We start from the raw sequence: 18,715 nt of genomic DNA, 5'->3' as shown, positions 1-18,715 counted from the left end.
AATACGTTATTAGAAAGAACTGTTATACACAGAAAGTAGACAGTATATGAAAAGGTATTAGCATATGCCGTGTGGTTCATGTCCAGTGTTGCTAGCTGAGCAGAAATACATAATCATGTTTGACTTGGTCCCCTCAAAGTTGCATTGGATTTTCTCCTCAGCATAAAGGTTAAGAGGCTCATCTATCACTCTTTTCCATGTTCGTAGAGTTAGTTTGTGGAGTAAATATATAGGCTATAAACAGCTTTTTAAAAATGATGGGTGCCAGTGTTTCGCGTCCGTTTGGCCAATCAGCATACACTAACGTCACTGGTAGTTCCTATAGTGCTGGTTTAGACCCTACTCTGAAGTAGGAGCTAAATTAGTTCCTCCAAAAGGTGTGCCTAGAACTAAAATCATTCCTAGTTCCTGCGGTGCGAACATGCCAAAATCCGGGTACTTCCACCAATAGTTCCAGGAACTATGAAAAAGTTCCTTCAGTGCGAAAGCCCCTCCTGTTGGCAAATTAATTAAATCTGGCCATATTACAAAAATTGGGAAATGCTCTGCAAAAAAAAAAGGTAATAACTTTCATTTGTGTGACTAAAAGTTGATTCAAAGAAGGAGTGCTGGTCTTGATCAGATTACCAACAAAAGTACCAACAAAGTACTGATGTAGTTAGTCTAGCCCCTCTATTTGTAGCCTTATGTTACATCCCAATTCAAAGATTTAAGTGTGTACAAGGTAAGGATGCACAGACGTTAAACAACTAACCATAGCAAGTTGGCTAAAGGAAACATTTCAGAAAATTTTAACAGCATTTCAGAGGAAGTGCGTCACCAAAAAACTAGCAATGAAAGTCAGCAACGAAAGCAGAATGTGTTGCCACCTCGCGTCACCTGCATCTGGTTCAGAAATTTGTGCTTTAACCTCAAAGACTACAGCCAACGTCCAACTAGCATGTTCTAACTAGCACTAGCACACCTGCGTGAGAGGAAATAACTATATACCATACTATAACTATATACCAGTAGGTGTCAGTAGTCTATATTTGTCATTAAAAAAGGTAAACTGAAACTAGAACTCTTCATTCCATACGGCCATGTTGTAATGAAAATATTGCTCAGGTAAGAGTTCAACATGCTCTATTGGCCAAAAAGGAGTCCGACTAGTGCCAACATCGCAAAAACTGGGCTGACAAACGCACAACAATGGCCTGACTTTGACCGATCGTCAGCTTTGTGTGTCACGGCCTTAAGCAGCAGAAATAGTAGTAAGACAGAATTCTTGTTGCTTGAGAAAGTGTATTTTATGATTTTACAGCATTTTAACAGCTTTTCTGTTTGAAGGTGGATTGTCACTAAACTGTTGTTTATGCATGCTAAAAAGTAGTGTTGTCAAAAGTACCGACTTTGGTACCAAGTCGGTACTAAAATGTAAAAAAATGTCATGCTTTTAGTGCTGTTGAGCGGAATCGTAAACGCCTCTGATTGGCCATTGTGCTCACGCGATGATCAAATATGTCTGTGATTAGCTACCATGATCAACGCATGGGAGCGTTTGAGAGCACACGGAAGTTTTTTTTTAAACGGGAGCGGGAGCTTTTGAAAGCACAAGCAGGCGTCTATCAGAGGACCGGTCCACCAATAGACGCCTGCTTTCAAACTCTCCCATCTGTATCTATGTAAGCGCTCGGTAAAGAGAGTCACTGATGTATATTTACAGCAAGTTTTTGAAACGCTAATCATTGTAGCCAATCACAGACATATTTGATTTGCGCGTGAACACAATGACCAATCAGAGGCGTTTACGATTCCGCTCAACAGCGCTAAAAGCATCACATTTTTTAAATTTCGACGTCTGTACTTTTGACAGCACTGCTAAAAAGTACAGGAAAAAGATCCAGACACAACAGTTGTTTTCTGAATCTAGCCTCTGGACCAGGTTTGAAGCAGCATCCATGTTAAATGGTATATGGTAAATGGACTGCATTTATATAGCGCTTTCACAGACCTATGGCCACCAAAGCGCTTTACATTTAGCCTCACATTCACCCATTCACTCACTCATTCATACACCGTTGAATTCATGTTGTCATCACCAAAAGCCACTTTACTTTAAATTGTCATTTCCCAAGCTGCCCGCCGTCATCTGCCGCAGTGCCAGACCGATGTGCATTGATGTGCAAATGTTAATCTGAGCTTTGCTGCAGAGGACGCTTTCCTCGCTGGGCAAATTAAGAGTCGCCGCACAGCGACCACGATCTCCCAGCAGGATGCCCACTCACCCATCATACTTCTTCAGATCAGCCTCTGTCTTCAAGTGGTCCCTGGCATGATTTGCACGCTCTGTAACTATAGAAACAAAAGGGAAAAGCCATTGTTAACAGGGCGATGACAGTGAGGCTGAGCAAAGGAGGGGGGTGGGGGGGGCATCATTATGTTCATCTGGCAGTTAAATTGCATTTTTCTGCTGGCTTGATGGAGACCATCAATCAGCTGCATCAAATGATAAAGCTGAAGTCACGGTAAAAAACAATCCCTGGTACATTTCATTACCGGTTCTTTACCATCAGCACTGATGTAAAACCGTAACTCGGAGGGATGTGTTGAAAATGAATGGGGCCTAGGACAGAGCCCTGTGGATCACGTTGATGATATATGCCAAAGGTGATGTATGGAGCTTATTAAACCGTCGGCAGAACATCTTGTTTGGCTCCTCTAATGATTTGGTTTGAATGGTATTTGTCCAGCCAGACATGTACTTTACCATTTACGAAATGTTCTCATGGCCGTAAAAAGAAAGACCCTCAAGCAACTGCTGAGTAAGCCTGTAAGCCTCAGCTCTAACAGCCAATATTCACACCAACCCAGGGTCTTCCTCTCTTTCAAACTTAATAAATAATGGATGTCTTCCTATGTTTATCGACTATCACAGTTTGCATTATGTCCAGCTCGGGTGATAGATGGCGCTGTAAATAAAATCATATTCCTGGGACGGGTTGGCAGGTAGGGCCATTTGCCAACGGAGATCTATTGCGAAGCATAAAAGCTCATTTTTTATTTAAATGTTAATGCAGGCAGCTGACAGGCACTCACCAATCACGTCGGTGGAAATGGTAGCCCGGGAAAAGATGGGGGCCACTTTGTGGTCGTAAATCTGCTTCCCGCGTTGTTTTCCTCCGTAGGGGTTGATGTACACCAGCAACCTCTTTGGTCGATTGGCTGTGGAATTAGAGGCGGGCAGAGCATTAAAAGTGAGTTGTTTGACAACGGTCTTTCTAGGTTGTCAAAACTACTTCATTAAGTTGCTTTTGACAAACTTCATCTGACTCGACAATACAGAGAAGACCAAAACTGCATTTGTACATAGTACTACATTCAAAACACTAAATGTTACTTAGGTTTTATTTTTTAAATAAATATTCTGGGTTATTTTAAATGTACAATTATTATCCCAGTCTAGGATTTAGGCACAACTCAATGCAAATTAAACTACACTAAAATCAATTCAGCAAATCAGAACATAATTGATTTTTAATACACAGGTGGACTATGATTTTTGGACGGATGTTACAGTGCACAGAACAGCTTCAATAGAAACAGAGCAACTAACAAAAATGCCAGCCATCTTGAAAGGAAGAGAGTTATCATCGTGTTATGTCAACAAGCAATTAGTGTCCATAATATATAATACTAATTATGTACAGTACCAGATGTGTGGCAATAATTTACTCTATAAAAAAAAAAAAAAAAAAAAAAAGTGTTTATGGTAAATTTACACATAATGGACACTAAGAAATGTACACTTAACCCTCTAGTGCTAGACCGAAAAATGTTACGTTTTTTTTGTTTTGTTTTTTTTTTCTTATTTGAAATGGTACAAAACTTGGTAAAAGTTTTGCCACTTGCTATATGAACAAAAAAATAAATAAATAATAATAATTCATGGACCTGATTCGAAAAGGTTAAATGGTCCTGTAAAAAATAGTCACACTTGTGCTCTTCGTGGTCAAAAATGGCCGCATTGGAAATGAACGGGAGACACATTTTATCTAATGAAAACTTTTGGTACTGCAGCCAAACAAAATCTTACTGAAAGCTAATTTTTTTGAGATATCAAGCTCAAATTTGGAACACAACTTGTTTAGATTTTCTTGCAGATTTAGAGTAAATGTGATTTTGAAAATATATATTTCATATAAAAATGTAATTGTGCATTTTTCATAACAATACACGTACAATTCTGTAACTTTTTTGAAGTTCACTTTTTAAAACTTTTTTCACTTCAGCAATAGTCTGCCAAGTGTCGTCTTTGAAAAGAGATCAAACTTAAGTCTGTGCTCTAAAGCATTCAATATTTACGACAGTTTAAGTTGGAAATTAAATTTTCAGGTCTATGCTCAAAGTGAATAAATGGATTATAAATACAGCGTAAAAATAATTTAGTATACAAAAATCACCTAAAAATACACTACAATAAAAAAACATATTACTAAAATATTAGTACATTCATTTCATTGACAAAAAATAGGTCGTTTTTGACCGACATGCGAAGAGCACCAGAGTACAGTGGTGTGAAAATCACCAACCTATAACAATAACTTATTTTGTTTGCTATAGTTTATTTTGTAATAGAAAATGACCCAAAAATTAGTAGTAAGGACGCACGCAACAATCCAAGCTGCTCCCTAATAGTTTGGACCCAGAGCAGACACAGGGATTGATCAGAGCAATGGAAAGTCACGTTGCTGCACCGCCAGCAGTGCTGCCTCGTCCTCTCTATGTAGAACACTGCAGAGAAACACAAAGGTAAAAGGTGACCTGTATGGTCAAACTTGTTCTGATAATACACTCACAGCATAGCAGATAAAACTTAATCTATGTATTCCCCTGTTATCATGGGCCAGGTGACAGTCTGATTAGGCTGGTGTACCTGTGAAAGCGTGCTGGCAGTCCACTGGGCTCTGAGGAACCTTCTGCCATTTCCCAGTGTCTTTACAGGGAGAGTCATCTTCCTTTTCCTGAACCGTTATAATCTCACACACGGGAACACAGTGACTACCTGTGAATAGAAGATCATTGGGTCACATTAACATAACATGAAAGACAAACACGCATAACAAAACCTGCTACAAAACCTAAAAAAAAAAAGGATCCTCATGAAAGCTTTAGAAGACTTTGGAAGCAACTTGCAATTCATAAGACAAAGAGCTCGACTGTGAGGCTAGCGTTGTTTTCAATTAGCTTTTAATTTTATATTTTCAGTCATTTTAGTTTAAGTTTTATTAACTTTGTTGTGTGCTTTTATTTTTTACTAGTTTTTTAGATTACATTTTTTTTTATTGTTATTTCAGTTTAGTTTTAGTAATTTAGTACTTCAACTTAATTATTTTAGTTTTAATTTCAGTTTTTAAGTTTGATTCCAACATTAACATGCTGCTAAGCTAAAGACAAGAAAATTTAATAAATAAATAGGAAAAAAAGACAACACTAACAAATATTGGGTGAAAGCCCATTTTAATTAAGTATCCGAAGTGTGAATATTTGAACTGACAATGAATTGATTGGATTCATGAAGCATTGCTTTGACATTTAAATTATTTTAAATGGAATTTAAATTATCGAGTCAACAAACATTGAACAGATTGTATATCAGACTGTACATTATTTAGCAGTTTGTGTTGACTTGGCATCCATCAATGGATATTAGTCAGAGTAAAAGCTTACAATACAGCTTCTTACAATACAAGCATATTTAATTTTTGGCAATGAAAACTAGGCTGGGTTTTTAAAAACAAACTGGTGACTACAAACTGTCATTTGATTCGTTTTAGAATTTGAGATTATTATCCAACATAAGCAATTTACAATTGAAAAGTCATATTTCAAAATCAATGTAGATTTTTGTAAACATGAATTTGTACACGCCTTTTAACCATTTATGATGCCTTTCAGCAATTTATTATAAGCTAATTTCTCTCAAATCATCTGCTGTGTTTGAAAATATTTTTTCAATAATGCCTGAATTTTTTATATGATTGCAGAAAGACTTCAGTTTGCAAAATGTGAGTTTTGAGATTTCTTGAAGTCGACTGCTTCATTTAGTTTGCTTTGCACTGATACACTATGCAAATGTCAGTTTCCATCATCTCTGTGCTATGGAAAATATCTCTAAACAAATAAGGTTTTTGCATTCTGACGGATTGTGCCCAAATGAGTTGATCTTGTGTCGTTACATAACGCAGGCATTCCAGAAAACCCCTAAGAGAGGAAGTTAATGAGGTCTGACCTTATTCAAAAGATCAGAGAGTTATGTGGATTAGAATAAAGTGTTGCTTCAGAAACTTGACTTAATCCCCAGATAAAGCTAGGGTAATGATTTATCTTCATTAAAACTTCATCACACGTTTACATGAGACATAACAAGTGAATTTCATTTTTATACAGTCTAATGAAACCATTCATACGCCCAGATGTAGCCATAAACTTAGCATCATAACATGGAAACAACAACCTGATAAAAGATTCATGATATTTGCATTAGGGGGTTATTGTATAATGCATGAATACTTCATGAGGGGAAAAAAAGCTGAAATGTAAGGTGCTGCAATAGAGTTATAGAGTTCATAAGGGATACTAGATGCTTGTTGCATGCATTCTTGGCTTTCTGCCCATGTTTTAGCGTCCACTGACCAAATATCTAAAAAAATAAAAAAATGGCACACAGGGTTTGAAATTCTTCAAGATAAATGTCTGGTCACATCCGGTCCCACCCATCCACCCATCCACCCACCCACCAATTTTTTATTTTATGGTAACTTTGTTTGCAGGGTTCAATTACAGTACTGAATGCTTGATGAAAGCAGTCAACCGCTAGCCTGGAAATCCAAACCTAAATCTGAAAGATTAATGGCCTGGCATCGACTAATGAAAATCGGCCAGCTTGAGGTGCGGCACCAAGTATGCATTTGAAAATCTCACTGCACGCAATTGGATAACACTACAACCAATCACAACAATAAGCCCCATACGCTTAGCTACCAGTGGAGCTAACTGGTAGATTAGACTCTTATCCATCGTATCCGGTCGGCAAAACAGCAAAAAAAGTCCTTCTTGCAAAGGAGGGATTCGAGCGCCGTCTTCTGTTCCTCTTTTAGATAAAAAGCCAAGTCTAACTCGTTCATTGTAGCGGCCAAAGCCGTTTCAAACAACTGGTGTTCATCCATAGCCATCTTGCAATGTTTACTAATGACTTTGACGTCACATCGCTGTCGTCATCTGTTTAGCTCGCCTCTGGTCCGCCTATATCAGATAACCCGATGTGATTGGTGCAGCTCGAATAAAAGGGCATATTTAATGAGCATCATTACTAGACACCAGAGTAACTCGCTGAGCAAATTCAACTTGTGCTCTCGTGAGAACTCTGGATTTCCAGGGTAGTCAACCGCATCATTTGGTTAAATATTGAGAAAATGGAATGAGTATAAAATGTGTCATTTTGTAACAAAACAACTTATATTGTCTTGATCTGATCATTTAAAAGATATATTCAGCTCATTTCATTCATTTCCATTAAAACTCTCCCAAAAACACCCTGTGTTTAATTATATCAAAAACCAAGCACACACTTATTTTGTTCTCATTTCCACGTTAACTAGTGAATTGTGTTAAAAAGAGGCAGTATACTTGAAGGGGATAGAGGAAATACCACTGAACAATAGCTGACATTCCAGGGTTCCTTGATCATTATATCACAGCTCTCTCATAATGTATTTGGCAGACAGACTAACATCACAGGCATGTAAAACTATAGGATTACACAAACCGAGTTTAGTAACATAAGGTTTAGTTTGCTGCCCTCAATCAAACGGCATCGTTCCATTCCAAAACCTAGTGATCTACTTACCTAGACTGTATTTTTAAGCAAAATTATGCAGCCTTAAACAGCACTATTCTTTGTGGCTAATGCACAACTTCAATGCATTTCTGCTAAGTTTCTAGTAATTCTGTTGACATATTATTACCTATTTTATATTACCTTTTAAAATCATGCAGAAAATAGATTTATTTGGTTGTTTTATGCCATGTCAGCATCTAAGATTTTATGGGACAGGGAAAAAAAAAAATGTTTAGGGATAAACAATTTTCATACAGAAAGATAAAATCTTTCCAATAATTAAAACCATGGTATACATGATTCAATTCTAAACTCAAATGATTTCCATCATTGCATGGCATATACAGTTATACCTCCCAGGCATGTTTGTTATTAATATCACAAGAAAACATAACTCTGGTTATTGCAGTAGCACAGTTGATTATTGCATAATTATGACATCACACAAGCCACAAATTAATGTCTTGAGGGCTGCGTGTTTAATACAACTAGGCTAGTGGAAATTTTAATTTTATGGCAACAATTTGAAATAACAATCCCAGTACATGTGCATTACTTATGGATCCTGATGCAGATCATGTTGCGGAATATGGCTCGTATCCTTCCGGCCATCTATTGCCATGGAGCCATGAGTTTGGGACCAAGCATTTATACCCTTCTTGGAAACCGCTGAAGCACAATGTTTGACCAGCATAACACACCATTCATTCATCCAAAGTGACCTTTCCAGCAAAACCAAACATTTGTTTAGTATGAAAGTGCCCTCTACAAATAACGTCTTTTGTGTCCCCACTACTTCAGTTACGTGCATTCTGAGAAAACAAACTCATGGTGAAAGGGGTTAGATTACATGGCCGATGGACATATACATGACACACTACAGCCGATGCTGACAAGTCACACTGACAGCCTGAAGCTCTTCGCAGTAAAACGAAGTAAAAAGTGGTACACAAAGAGAAAAAACAAAACAAAACAAAACAAAAACATGTTCTTCATGTCTACATGGCAATAAAACATTTCAAAGTGTTAGAAAAATGTTATTTTCAGTCAAGTGATCTGGATGTTTTTCTACAGAAACTACATTTTGGAGACAAATCAAAACAAACAAAAAACAAAACAAAAAAACAACAACAAAAAAGCAAAACACACATACAAACAAACACAAAAAAGCAAAACATAGAACAAAAAAGCAAAACACAAAACAAAAAAGCAAAACATAGAACAAAAAAGCAAAACACAAAACAAAAAAGCAAAACATAGAACAAAAAAGCAAAACACAAAACAAAAAAGCAAAACACAAAACAAAAAAGCAAAACATAGAACAAAAAAGCAAAACACAAAACAAAAAAGCAAAACACAAAACAAAAATACAAAACAAAAAAGAACAACAAAAAAGCAAGACAAAACAAATAAGACAAATCAAACAAAAACACAAAATAAAAAAGCAAAACACAAATCAACAAAACACAAAAAAACTGAACGAAAAAGCAAAACAAAACCAAAAGCAAAACACAAAATAAAAACACAAAACAAAAAAGCAAGACAAAAAACTAAAATATATTTGGGCACTGATGACAAAAATGTAATTTAGGCAACTGGAATCGCTCTCACCTCTGATGAGCAATAGTTTTGTTCATGTGAAATCCTTTAATTAAACTACGACCGGGCGCCTTGAACTACCTTAAACAGGGTGGAAACTTAATTTCATATGTGTCACGGCCCTGAGGAAAACATCCATCAAGACCTTTAAATAAAAGCCGGCTTTGTGTAATGTATCTTAGTACTGGAACTGGAATTCACCCAGTTCTCAACTTCTCCTCAGCATTCAGTGTTATGTATCCACGGCCTTGCTTAGGTGAAACCATTTCAAAAACTGGATTAGGTTTGGACTCGTTTATGGTTCTTTAACAGGGACGCTTTTGAACATGTTCCAAAGGTCAAAAGACGCAACCTATTTTTATGCAAGATATCAAACCATGAATGGGAACAGATTTTTAGCAGACTCTTTTATAACAATGGTTCACTGCAACCATGTATGTCAGGATTCCTAATGATTATTACTGCCCAGTAAGTCCATCTGCCATTTAACAGGTATTATATTTGAAAATGCACAATCAAATGAAAATAAACCATTGAGATGAGGTTCAGTGTTTGGATGGACCACACAACTTTTTTACTTTATTTTCAGTTGCAAGGTTATGTTATAATTGTGTAAGCTTTACTCCTGACTATTAGCAATTTGTTTCATTTATGCATTATACTTAAAATGTTATACTTATAACTTTATTCATTTTCTTTCTAAGAGCAGAAGGTGAACTGCAGCATGTCTTTGCTTTTTGTATCAAAATGGTTTTAAACTTTAACTGATTGGCATTTTACAGAGTAATCTGGAAAGGTTGTGTTTTTGCGAAGCATATTATTTGTGGTCACTCTTTTGACCATGTTGTTCTTCTGAAAAGGTCTAGGATTTTCCCAGTGTAGCCCGAAAAAACCTGTTTCATGTTGAATGAGAGAGATTTTCTGAAAGCAATGATTAACAACCCAAAACCTGGAGGTTAAAATATGATAATTCATGACAGACATCTAAAGATTCATTAACAATCCCAGGCATAACCCATCAGAAATGAGAGTGTGTGTAGCAGACAGGAGAAAACACACAATCCAATTCCTCTAGATCAGAGACCTCCTCTGACCTTCCAGCACAGTCTGAGAACTCAATACACAACTTCACTATTACTGAATCTGATGTTATTACCAGCCACTGAGTGTATGGAAAGAAAAACTGAACCCACTTGATATTAAGAGTTTGAGAGCAGAGACTACTGCTCATTTTTTCAAGATTTTGATAGCTTATTTTATGTACTTGCCGGCTTTTTTTATCATTCAAATTTGGCTGGGTGGCTAATAACACATTTTTCTGTGGTGTGATAAACTCAGAACACATACTTAATTTTGACTTTACAGGGACTTTAACAATATGTGCTAACATTTAAATTCATCATTTGTAGGTTATATTTATATTTACAAAATACTGGCATGTGATTACACCTGTAATTAGCAAAAAGTGTTTTGTAATACAACATGAACACAATAAGGACATTTTACCATTTTTTTGTTTTTAAGCAAGTAAGAGTTAAAGTTAAAGACACTTAATATAAAGTGGGAAAGAAAATGTTTCTGTAAAGAAAATGATGCAAGTATGGAGTTGCTACTGCTAATAGATACACATACACTCTACTGCAGGGTTCACCAATCTCGGTCCTGGAGGGCCGCTGTCCCTGCAGAGTTTAGCTCCAACCAGCTCCAACACACCTGTTTGAAAGTTTCTAGTATGCCTAGTGAGACCTTGATTAGCTGGTTCAGGTGTGTTTAATTGGGGTTGGAGCTAAACTCTGCAGGACAGCGGCCCTCCAGGACCGAGATTGGTGAACCCTGCTCTACTGTGAGCATGTAAGATAAGATATGCTGCTGCTGCATAAATAGACATACATAAATCCCGTAGCAGATCTAGGCAGGTGGAGCTGGGGGATGTGGAGGGGTTCAGAGGAACTGATGCAGGACTAGCTTATAGCAAACAATGAACCAGACTGTTTAAATGTTGAGCAAGCAACAATCTCATTGGCTGCAAGATCAACAGAGGCCAATCAGCTTGTGCCATGCGGTAATGATGCGATAGCTGGCAGATTGCATGTAATACATTTATTCTCTTGGTGTTCTATTCTTAAGGGTGGCCCACTAAAACATTTTTAAATCAGATTTTTAAAATGTGGGAGATCATAAACATGATGATAAAATCATAGATTTAACAGTATTGTTCCTATAGTGTGCAAAAAACAGAACAGATTCCATTCACAAAAGTCCCGACTGTGAACACTGGAAATCTCACAAAATCTCTCGTGATCAAACGTGACTTTAAATTAAACAAGACATGGCGGGCGATGGGCAAAAGGAAATGGCGATAATAGTGTGATAAGGTAATCTTATCACAGTCAGCCTGATTATCTCGAAGTGTGTGGGTGCCTTAACTAATATCAAATGTTCATCACAGATTTTCTATTACTGACCTGAAACTAGACTCAAAAATGTATTATTTCAAGAATCTTGATTAATGAGGCTAAATAATGGCTGCAATTTAGGTCATATGTGTTTGCACAGAACGCAGCATGTTCGGGCCTAGACAAGTTACTAGGAAGCGTGTCATAGGCAGTTTCTGAGTCAGTAGTGTTTTGGGAATAATAGACCTGCATTTCTGTGGATCATACATCGGAGCATTTTTGGGCATTATTTATGTGTATTGAGTCAGTAGCAGTTATGCTATATATGCTCCACATCAACAATGTTTCTGGGCATCACAGAAGTGTTCCTAATTCAGCAGCAGTTTTAGGCAGTTTTGGGGGTAACTCGTTACAAGTAACTTGAGTTACGTAATCAGATTACTTTTCAAGTAACTAGTGAAGTAACTAATTACTTTTAAAATTTACAACGAAATATCTGAGTTACTTTTTCAAATAAGTTACTTTGTTTTTCCATTTATTGACTGACAGCTTTCCTGTTCCCATGTTGAGACAAATCGAAGTGCAGAGGCGTTGTTGTGAGCAAACATGATGATTATTGTAGTTCTAGACTAAATGTGAGCGTGCATTTACTCATCTCACTTGCACAAAAAAATATTAAATATTCCTCAAAATGAATAAAATATGCAGAATCAGAATACTACGCAAACCTCCAATAACTAAATATGATTAATAAAACATACATAATTTGTATGCATTTAATCTCACTTTATTGACCAATGTTCTTGCTTCTGACCTTCAATGATTCAGGTAAACCATAAGCAAAAATTACAATATTTTTGTTTTTGTTTTTATTTTTACTGGTAAAGTAAGTGTTAAACTTTTTTTCTCCTGCATCCAGCAGCAGCTGAAAGGTTTGCTTGAGTTGCACCCTCATACTGTACACTCGGAAATTTACATTTCCTTCAGCCTGAGGCTTATTATTTCACATTTGGTGTGAAAGGGTCTTTGCATTTGCCCAAAAATATAACTTTTTTGTTATAAAAAACAAGCCTAGACCAGGAAAAAAAAAAAAAAAAAGTAGCGCAACACATTACTTTTCTAAAAAAGTAACTAAGTAACACAATTAGTTACTTTTTAAGGGAGTGACACATTATTGTAATGCATTACTTTTCCTCAACACTGGTTTCAGGCATTAGAGCCACATGCTTAGTCAGTAGTGTTTGTAGGTCATCAAAACTGGGTTCCAGGTCAGCAGTGCTTTTGGGCATCACAGACATCTTCCAATCAGCATCCATTGTTAGAGTCAGCAACATCATACAGAAGTTCTCAGTCAACAATATCTACTTTGCAGCGTGTTTGACCATTCATATTTCTTATACGTTTTTCTCTAAACTTTTCCACAACCCCCCCCAGCACTCCCTTGGTCCTCGGACCCAAGCATCATTTTGGGGCATCACAGTCAGCTGGCCCAAAATGCTGCGTACTTTGATTCTCTGCCCTGTAAGATGCCCTAAACTGCGGTCTACTAGGTAGGCAGCTCTGTTTGCTTTGAGACACACGCCACTAGGACAAACAAAAGCAGCGAAAACGCATTGTATATCTGTTATAGTGTTATTATTATATTAGATGTGTAACTCACCAGGTTTGACAGATCCATATATGGTGCGTCCGGTGTGTTTTGGGACGATTTGTACGTCTTTCCACGCGAGAATCGCGCAGTTTAATGTGACCTCATATGGTCTGCGTTGAACACACAGCTCAGAACACAACAGACGCGGCTGCTTCTCCATTTCTGCTCTTAACAACACAAACACGTTAGTTATCTCACTTTCATCTTCAAAACGGGGTTATACTATACGAGCCGACGCTTTAAATTATTATAAAAATGCTACAATCGCTACAATGGTGCTCGTTGTCTCCTGAGCAGTTTGGCTACATAGCGGTTTTCTCTTTCCTGATAAAGTGGGAGGAGTTTAGCGATATGCGTCACTCATAATTCCATTGTAGGAGGGGCGATGTGGGTGATTGACATACTTTTATAAAGTCATTGACATGAAGAAGCAAAGTTTTGATTCTCCTTTCTCTAAAGTAGTGGCATGATGCGGTTTCCATCCATTTCCAGATTGTGACTAGCAACAAGGAAACTAAATATATATTTATTTTATTTTTATTTTATTTTTTTATTTTTTCTGATGAATCGTTCTAAATGTATTGTACTACTTACATTTAATGTCACTTTATTTATTTATTTAGGTGTTTGTTTGTTTGTTTCTGTCTTTTTTAGACCCTGACAGCATCAGTACTCTTTCACTTTCATCATATATAGAACACTTTCAGTTTGACCCAAACAATAAATTATGAAATTGTTATTCAATACTCATCATTTTTTTTTATCATTCAAAGGTTTTTTATTTTGGCTAATGTTTTTGTTTTAAACCACTTTCATTTGTTTAGACATAAATTCCCTAAACAGAAAATATTTTAAAAAGCCTGTGGAGGAACTGAGAGGGAACTACATTTCCACTTGTGATTGGCTGTTCAGCAGCCACTCATGACACCCCTTAGCCAATCACAGCTGCGCTTATGTGTAATGGGTGGTACCAACATGGCGGCTCTCTGAGTTTCCGAAGAGGAATTGAGGTGTAAATAAACTCTTCGTGCACAGTTTGCACAACTTATCAGCATTTTTCTCTAAATTTATTTATGAGCGAATACTCTGAAGCAAAAAGATGTCAGCTGACGGCAACAAAAAACAGTTCTGGAAGAGAAACACAGCCAAGGTTCCTGGGAAGTGAGTGACGTGTTCATGCTAATGTCTGTGTGTTAGCTATGTGTGTGTATTTATATGTGTTCAATTAGGGGTTCAGCTAATCGAACAATATCTGTCAGCGCTAGATCTCACCAGAGGAGCTCCAAATATTTAGAATAACATGTGTCATCAAAATCTGACCATTTTAAAGGCTGTCTTAAACTCAGGTAATGTGTGCTAGCTGTACACATCCATGATTGGATTGATCTCAATAATGTATTAAGTTTATATTGATCATGATTATATTCTTCTAGCACTGACATCTGATCAATGTGTATATGGTGGTAATACTGATTTAAGCTCTAGTTTAGTTCATAAAGGCATGTATTAGCCTGTTAGCTATGTGCTGCTGGGCCCCTCTTTTGAAACTTACAGATTGGTACAATGATTGTAATACTACGTTAATAGTAGTATTTTGATGTATACCATGGTACTGGATGATTACTGTATTCAAAAACCATGATATTTACATGGTACAGTGGTGCATTTTGGTTGGTGATGACAGCAACTTCCTCAAACGTGTGTGTGTATATATATATATATATATATTATATAGTTATACATGTGACGACATATGTCTCTAATAACTTTTTTAAATGATGCCTAGTTGTTGTTGTTTTTTTAAATCAAGAATTGCGTCTTGAACCTTGACTTGTCAAACCAGTTTTCAGTTCATAAATAAAGGAGGGAGTTAAAAATAGAGACAGTTTTTTCTTATAAACATGCTTCGTAACGCTTTTTTTCTTTTTCGCAGTATCCAGCATGTTTATGGAGCCCAACATCCTCCCTTTGACCCTCTGCTACATGCCAAGTAAGTGCAGCTATATTTAAAGGAAAATGTGTGTATGTATTTGGCATATTTAAAGATAGAAGAGGATCTTTTTAAAATTGTTTTATGCTTTTGCTTTCGCTTTTCAGAGTGAAATTCAACAACTATATGTAGGCTATATATTTCAAGTTTTGGCGTACGTATGGTTTTATAAATCTCGCAAAATCAAGCTTTTTTGGCGTACGCACACTTTTAGTATGAAATCTATGGAAAGTTTTATTCATGAGGCCCCAGATCTTAATATTTTTGACCCACTTTTGGGTATTTTGGAGGACCAAGTCAGAATTTTTTTTTCCTCCATCAGCATCACATAGTTACCTGGCCACTGTTATGGAAGAGGAAAGTTCAAAATCTCAAGGACTTGAATTGATGCTGTATAGCCACTAAAGGAGTCCCTACACCATACTAATAAATTAATAAAGGATTGTGGTCAAAATGCAGGTGTTTCGGTTTCATTGTCCGACCCCTGTAGATAGATAGATAGATAGATAGATAGATAGATAGATAGATAGATAGATAGATGGGTTGGATGGATGGGTGGATGGATGGATGAATGGGTTGATGGATGAATGATTAATGGGTGGATGGATGGATGGATGGATGGATAGACAGACAGACAGACAGACCAGATGGATAGACAGATGGATGGGTGGGTGAATGGGTGGATGGATGGATTGATGGATGGATGGATGGATGGATGGACAGACAGACAGACGGATAGATGGATGGGTGGATGGATGGATGGATAGACAGACAGATAGGTGGATGGGTGGATGGATGGATGGATAGATGATAGACAGACAGACGGATAGATGACGGACGGACGGACGGGTGGATGGATGGATGGATAGACAGACAGACAGATAGGTGGATGGGTGGATGGATGGATGGATAGATGATAGACAGACAGACGGATAGATGATAGACAGACGGATGGATGGATGGATGGACGGACGGATGGACGGACAAATGGATGGATGGTGGATGGATGGATAGATTATAGACAGAAGACAGACGGATGGACGGACGGACGGACGGACGGACGGACGGGTGGATGGATGGACGGATGGATGGATGATAGATAGAAGATGGATGGATGGATGGATGGATGGATGGACAGACAGACGGATGGGTGGATGGATGGATGGATGATGGATGGATAGACAGACAGATGGATGGATGGATGGATGGACGGACGGACAGACAGATGGGTGGATGGATGGACAGACAGGTGGATGGATGGATGGACAGACGGATGGATGGATGAATGGGTGGATGATAGATGACAGACAGACAGACGGATGGATGGATGGAGAGAGAGAGAGAGAGAGAGAGAGAGTGTGTGTGTGTGTGTGTGTGTGTGTGTGTGTGTGTGTGATATATCCCATGTAATGTCACTTTAACACAATAATCACAGAAACATGATTTAAGGATATGAATAGGGTACATTTTGATTGTTGACTTTGCATATGATTAAATAGTATAGTAATAGCAGTGATCATACATTGTCAGGTCACACTTGTTGCTGTTATCTTTGTCACAAACACAGATGTTGCTCCAATGAGTCAGCAAACCCTGCCCATTATAGTGCCACGTCAAACAAGAACAAAAACAGCCGCCTTTGTGCATTTTAGAATGAGATTCAGAGCCAGACTGGCAGTGGAAATATGATTTTTTGGTTATCTAGCTATTAGTGAGGATACAACATCAACCTGAACAGAACACATTAAGCATTGTATCTCATTTCCTTATTTAAACTATTCTCAACCTGTAATGTATGTTAACATATTAGCAATACAATGCATCCTTTTTGCTTGGGAAATCTGGTTTTGAATAGCAGCTCATTTTGTGCCTTTTGTCATTTATTTATTAGTTCAGCTTTTTAATAGTGATTTAATAGTTTTATGATTCTGCATATTATTTAGCCTAGTCTTAAATGGATAGTTCACACAAATGAAAATTCTGTCATCATTTACTCACCCTCAATTTATTCCAAACCTGTATGAATTTCTGTTTCCACTTTATTTTGATAGTCCACTTTAGACATTCTACTAACTATAAGTAACTTTGCAACTACATGGCAACTAACTCTCATTAGAATATTAGTAGACTGTAGTAGACTGTCAATAGACTGTTAGGTTTTGGTCAGGTGTTAGGGTTCGGGTTAGTGTAATAAGTTGACTTGTAGTTGCCAAGTTACTTATAGTCAGTAGAATGTCTCTTGTCTTTACACAATAAAGTGTTAGCAAATAGTAAGCAGACAATCTACGATTTTTTGAATTTGGACTGCAGTACCTATTTCAACCACTAGCTGTCATTCTTACAGACTGCACCTTTAAAGGTGCTCTAAGTGATGTTGGGTGAAGTCACTTCTTGTTGACGTTCAAAGTAGGGCTGAACGATTAATCGCATTTTCCATGTAATCGCACTTAAATCGAGATGGCTTATCGCGATTTTAAAATCGCAAAGGCTGCGATTATTTGTTATGCGCAGTTTGTCATTGATGTACGGCTCTGTAAACGCTGCTCCATCTGAAAGCACTGTGAGTTTGAGTCACTTATAACGTGCATTTGAAAAAACAACACGCGTCAAACATCTTTCCAAAACATGAGAAGCATTTATGAACCTCTTGTCCAACAACAGACAACATTTAATAACATGCATTTACTCCAAACTAACTTCATAACGACAGTTGAGCATCCTTCTGTGAGATGATGTGCCTTCTTACACAGAATAAGGCAGTCGTGTATTTATAAGTCATGTTTAATCAAAGCGTTTCAATCTTCTGTTTATTCAGCTACAGCGATAAGGATTTCCTGGAATGATGCGCATTATTGTACTTCTGCGACGGGGCATATTTAGCGTGTTTGCGTGAGAGCGCCCTCTGGGGTTCAAATGGGGCAGTATTTACTACCAATCAGCCGCACTCCACTGACAAGCTGAGCATAAGATAATCGCAAATCACGTGTGGTTTTGTTGCGATTAATCGTTCAGCCCTAGTTCAAAGTATTGTCAAACAAAACGGAGGCTAGCTCGACCCTCCCTCCTCCTCATCCTGTCCCCTCCCCCTTCCCTCCCGTGCTTCCTGAAACAGTCATGAACCATTTAGAAAAAACAAACTGGATTTACCCACCTGTCCAGCAAAAACAGAGCCACCTGAATATCGGATTGGAAGCCCTTCT

The 18,715-nt window shown here is 37.5% G+C and overlaps 2 protein-coding genes across 3 annotated transcripts in view; one reads left to right on the top strand and one right to left on the bottom strand.

Moving 5' to 3' along the window:
- cerk (ceramide kinase) overlaps nucleotides 1-13,864 on the bottom strand; it is a 29,593-nt gene extending 15,729 nt beyond the window's left edge. Inside the window, exons 1-5 of the mRNA XM_084111325.1 lie at nucleotides 13,535-13,864; nucleotides 4,916-5,044; nucleotides 4,651-4,773; nucleotides 3,079-3,204; nucleotides 2,268-2,334 (exon numbers count right to left, since the gene is read on the bottom strand). Of these exons, the coding sequence (XP_083967451.1) occupies nucleotides 2,268-2,334; nucleotides 3,079-3,204; nucleotides 4,651-4,773; nucleotides 4,916-5,044; nucleotides 13,535-13,685 (596 nt within the window). The 5' untranslated portion in view covers nucleotides 13,686-13,864. The remainder of the gene's footprint in view (nucleotides 1-2,267; nucleotides 2,335-3,078; nucleotides 3,205-4,650; nucleotides 4,774-4,915; nucleotides 5,045-13,534) is intronic.
- A 602-nt stretch (nucleotides 13,865-14,466) lies between these two features.
- tbc1d22a (TBC1 domain family, member 22a) overlaps nucleotides 14,467-18,715 on the top strand; it is a 157,255-nt gene continuing 153,006 nt past the window's right edge. The window contains exons 1-2 of one of the 2 annotated variants that reach the window (XM_084111350.1): nucleotides 14,467-14,686; nucleotides 15,459-15,515. In XM_084111350.1, coding sequence (XP_083967476.1) covers nucleotides 14,625-14,686; nucleotides 15,459-15,515 — 119 coding nt within the window. In that variant the 5' untranslated portion in view covers nucleotides 14,467-14,624. The remainder of the gene's footprint in view (nucleotides 14,687-15,458; nucleotides 15,516-18,715) is intronic. The other variant, XM_084111351.1, reaches the window with a different exon arrangement.

Source organism: Abramis brama, assembly GCF_963993115.1.
Source record: "Abramis brama genome assembly, chromosome: 4".
In the NCBI taxonomy this organism is placed as follows: Eukaryota; Metazoa; Chordata; class Actinopteri; order Cypriniformes; family Leuciscidae; genus Abramis; species Abramis brama.
This window is presented reverse-complemented; position numbering and strand designations above follow the sequence as displayed.